We start from the raw sequence: 4,633 nt of genomic DNA, 5'->3' as shown, positions 1-4,633 counted from the left end.
CCCTTTTGCACCACCATACTATCACCCTAATTTGACTTGTGTGGTATCTTCTTTATACTATCACTTGAACTTAAACTGACATAGATTTTCCTTTATACTATCATCTAGCCTTTGACCAATGATTTCTCCTCACCATGTTTTATCACCTAACCTTTGACCTGTGTACATTATGTTCCCCATCAGGGTCAGAACCTGATCCAGACCAAGGTCTCGCCCCCTGCCGAGAGGTCAGGCCAAGACTCTCCCGTGTTGACCTTTGTCCTCCTAGAGCGCTACAATTCCATCAAGCTGGTACAGCTGGTGCACGGCTCGCTGGCGGCCTTGAGCAAGGTCATCCGGGGCACACAGCTGTTGACCTCTGACGTGCAGAACCTGGCTGCTGCTCTTCTCAACCAGGAGGTCAGTGCTTAGGGTCATGGTCTGTTGTTCTGTATGGTTTGTTTGTTTTTTTTAAGGTGGGCTGTGTGATGAGGGGAATATGTTTGGTACACATACTCCTGTTTGTTTAGGATTGTGAAATGTCATATAGGTTTTTTGCCAATGAAGTTTAAGGCTACAAAATGTCATTTGTTTTTTGCTCATAAAATTCTATGTTCGTTTAGGCCATAAAATGTCATCCAGTTTGTTAAGGCACTTTAAATGTCGTTGCAAAATACTGAGGTTTTTCTTGACGCACCTCACACACACAGGACACAACCCACTAAATCACACGCACACACAGGACACAACCCACTAAATCACACGCACACACAGGACACAACCCACTAAATCACACGCACACACAGGACACAACCCGCTACACACACACTCTGGTATGACACAGTTACTTCAGCCCTTATGATCTTCTGTCTCCACAGACACCTCTGAAGTGGCTGAGCCAATGGGACGGGCCGGAGGATCCGATCCAATACCTGCGGGGACTTGTGACACGTGCCTCTGCCATCCAGACATGGGTAGAGCGGGCAGAGTCGGGGGCCTTGCTGCGGGAGACATTAGATCTGTCAGAATTGTTCCGACCTGACACTTTCCTCAACGCATTCAGACAGCAGATTGCTAGGTAGGCTCTTTTACTCACAAAATATTTCATCAGAAATTAATTCAGTCAATATTGTCCAAGAGGGTCACCCTATGTCAAGGAAAAAAAGTGGTTGTCCAAGACAGTGTCATAATAATACACCCAAAAAAGTGCAAGGTGGGAAGTGGTCTTTTGTACAGGTGATTGTCACGGATAGGTGGCCTTTAGAGCAGGTTCATCTATGTATCAACAGAACTATTTCTAGCACACCAGTGTAGCCACATAGCTCTATATTTTGCCACCTGTGTTGCCACGAGCTCTGTTTTTTACCACAACTATGTGTTGGTAGAAGCTTTGTTTTTGGTACACCTATGTATCCCATAACTGTTTTTACCACACGTTTCCAAGTTGTTGTTTTTACCATTTCCAAACATGTGTATGAACATAGCTCAGTTTGTAACCCTCATGTTGGAATTATTCCAGAGAGAGCAAGTGTTCTATGGACAGTCTCAAGTTTGCCTGCACGTGGCGAGGGTCAGTGCAGGGTGCAAAGACCATCATAAAGATTGGCGGCCTCATGCTGGAGGGATGTACGTTTGATGGGAGTCGACTCGCTGAGAACCAACGAGACTCTTCCACTGTGTCGGCCATACCGCCATGTGTCGTGTCATGGATTCCCAAGGTCAGGGCCGCATTTCTGTTTACTTGTTTGTTTACTTATCTGTGAGTATGTTTGTTTGTTTGAGGGGGAGGGGGGGGAGGTTGCAGTTGGAAGGCACCGCCGGTAGGTCCTACTTTTTTACTTTCCCTCTGTTGTTTCTGTCTGTCTTACTTTTTCGCAGCACTAAATGAGCATTATTGTGTTGATGTACTTTTCTTAACTCAAACAAACAAATGTTTGTTGGGTGGGGGGGGAGGTGCAGGTAGTTCTGTGATAGACTCCCCCCACTGTGTCAGCGATACCTCCATGTGCCCTGCCATAGATTGACACAACACCCCAGTGCCAGTATTGTTATTGTCTGTTTTGTTTGTTCTTCTGTCAGGATTCCCCGGACCCCTATGGCATGGAGGAGACCATCTCACTTCCCATCTACTACTGGGCCGCTCGTGATCGGATTGTGACTCAACTAGAGGTGCCCTGTGGGGGAAACAAGGACCAGTGGCTGCAGACCGGGGCCGCCCTGTTCCTGAAGAACGATTAGATGGACACAGAGGCATATATGCGCGTGCATGCATGCACGCACGCACGCACGCGCACCCACACTCACAGACACACACACACACACACACATACATGGACAAGGGGCTGAAGACCAAGGCAAAAATGTTTCTCAAGACTGGTTTTAAGTAACCCTACACAAACATCCACCGACAGAGAGGCACACAGCACACAGTAGGGGGGAGTGAGAGAATCATGATGCTTCTCCTGAAAAATTATTAGAGCGCTGGTCATCACTCACTCGCATGGAGACTTGCCGACACTCAGACACAGACCGAGGTGAATCTTTTTCTTGAAAGAGGGATGGGGAGGGACACTTGTCACACACACATGGAGGCAGGCACACGAAGGACAAACACTGTTACAGATATATTGTAAACGCAGACATTCATGCTCACTATTACAAACAAAATCACACACACACACACACACACACACACACACACACACACACACACACACACACACACACACACACACACACACACACACACACACATGGAGGCAGTTCCACAAATATACGGACACACCTAGTTACATGTACATTGTATGCGCTGGCACTCGTGCACACTAGCACATACACACTCAGGCACACACATGCTGACCATTAGCATGACCTGGACTGACCTAGACATTAACACCTAACAGACTGTCAATCTACTCTATAAAGACATTCTATAAATGAATTAGTAACATCTTTGTTTCTTCAATGTTATAGACTTTGTGATGATTATTTTAACGTGATAATGTTTGCCTGTTGAAGCTTTGAGTGTTGTACCATACTGATTTTGATTCACCCATCAAGACTGTGATATCTCAGCTTTATAAAAATCCACGTCCGTCCTTCGGGTCTGGTCAATCTTTGTTATTATGCTCTTTTTTCTCTTACTCTGATTGTGTCATATATGTAGGTGGGTGGAGGGTGCAACTAGTAGATCTATTCTAGATCTACTTCTTTTTTTCCCTCTCTTGGTTCCGTCTGTCTGACATTTTTTCAGCACTCTGACCGTAATAATGTGTCCATATACTTCTTTTTATTCAAACAAAAAAAAAAGGACTTTCTCTTTATCATGCAGTTTAACATGATTTTTGTTTCATGTTTAGTCACGGGGGAGGGGGGGGGGGGAGGTTGCTGTTGTCTTTTAGTGAAAATTTTATTTTTTATTTCCATGGTTTGATCAGTAAATTATTTAAAATGTTTAAGAAATGTTTTCACATTATAGGTATTTATTTTATTTTGAATTTGTACATCTGTTAACTTTAAATTTTATTTAACTCTTATTTTGTATGTTTGTTCTCACAATATGGTTGTGACTGTTACGACTGTTCTAAAATATTCCGTCCAAGTCAATGTTCATGTATTAAATTAGAGGACTTCATGAGGCTTATCCTGTTACTCATAATACAATTGCCTTAGTCGATTTAGAATTTAAAATGTTTTATTTTTTTTTTTGGGGGGGAGGGGTGACGGAGAGGGCTGAGAAATCTTTTTTTTAAACTGCTTATCTATGTCAACATTATGATTAAAGTAAAAGTGAAAAACGTCTCAAATAACTGGATTTCTACAAAGTACACAAAGCAAAACTCCACCATGTGGATGATGTGGAACAAGGAACATGCACCTTTACAAAGCAATTTTCTAGAAACACGAAAAAAATGACTGTGGCAATTGTGTTTTATGACTGACATTATGTACACTGTGTGCCGTGAGATTGGACTGTCTGATATTGACACAACATATGTTGTCAAGACATCGGTCGATGTGGCAATTTCACATGAGAAATAAACATGTCCCTCATGAATAGCTTCCAGCTTCTGTGTCACTGAGTTTTGTCTTTACTTTCAAGGGGCGGTTGGTTAGCAGGTGTTCTTGTTTGATCTATTTCTTTGGGTTGATCTTAGATTATATCATCCCCATATGTCTGTGGTTGACTGTGGCTGTTTTCCCCATATATGTCTGTGTTTTGTGGTTGTGTGGGTGATTTTGGCTGTTCTGCACATGTCTACGGTTGAATGTAGCTGGCTCCATATCGCGACCTCATAATTACAAAGCTCTGTCTGACATTTTTGGCCGTATCGAGTGAATAAGATCATGAGGTCAGAAACCAGATATTCTATCTGCTCTATTAAAATCGAAAAATTATTCGAAGTCATTATCAAGATATATTCAAAGAACTGCATTGGAAAAAGCTTGACATGATGTGAAACTTAAAGTCTTTGCCGTCAAATTTCTCAAAACTAGGTACTGAGCAGATAAAACTGTGTAATTCTGAGGTAGCGATATGTCTGCGTTTGAATGTGACTGTTGTCAAGCTGGTTTACTATAAACAACATGATAACTGTTCCCATGGAGGCAAAAAAAACCAAATGTCATGAACACGAAGAATAGACAGTTTAGT

General features: G+C 42.7%; 1 protein-coding gene across 1 annotated transcript in view; it reads left to right on the top strand.

Moving 5' to 3' along the window:
* The window catches only part of LOC101859067 (cytoplasmic dynein 2 heavy chain 1), a gene marked incomplete at its 5' end in the record, with an annotated part of 43,239 nt that extends 39,951 nt beyond the window's left edge, over nt 1–3,288 (top strand). The window contains 4 exon segments of the mRNA XM_013090431.2: nt 184–399; nt 858–1,057; nt 1,499–1,697; nt 2,059–3,288. Coding sequence (XP_012945885.1) covers nt 184–399; nt 858–1,057; nt 1,499–1,697; nt 2,059–2,217 — 774 coding nt within the window.
* Between the last annotated feature and the right edge of the window lie 1,345 nt (nt 3,289–4,633).

The sequence above is a fragment of the Aplysia californica genome, unplaced genomic scaffold (genome assembly GCF_000002075.1).
Source record: "Aplysia californica isolate F4 #8 unplaced genomic scaffold, AplCal3.0 scaffold01276, whole genome shotgun sequence".
Taxonomy (NCBI): Eukaryota; Metazoa; Mollusca; class Gastropoda; order Aplysiida; family Aplysiidae; genus Aplysia; species Aplysia californica.
This window is presented reverse-complemented; position numbering and strand designations above follow the sequence as displayed.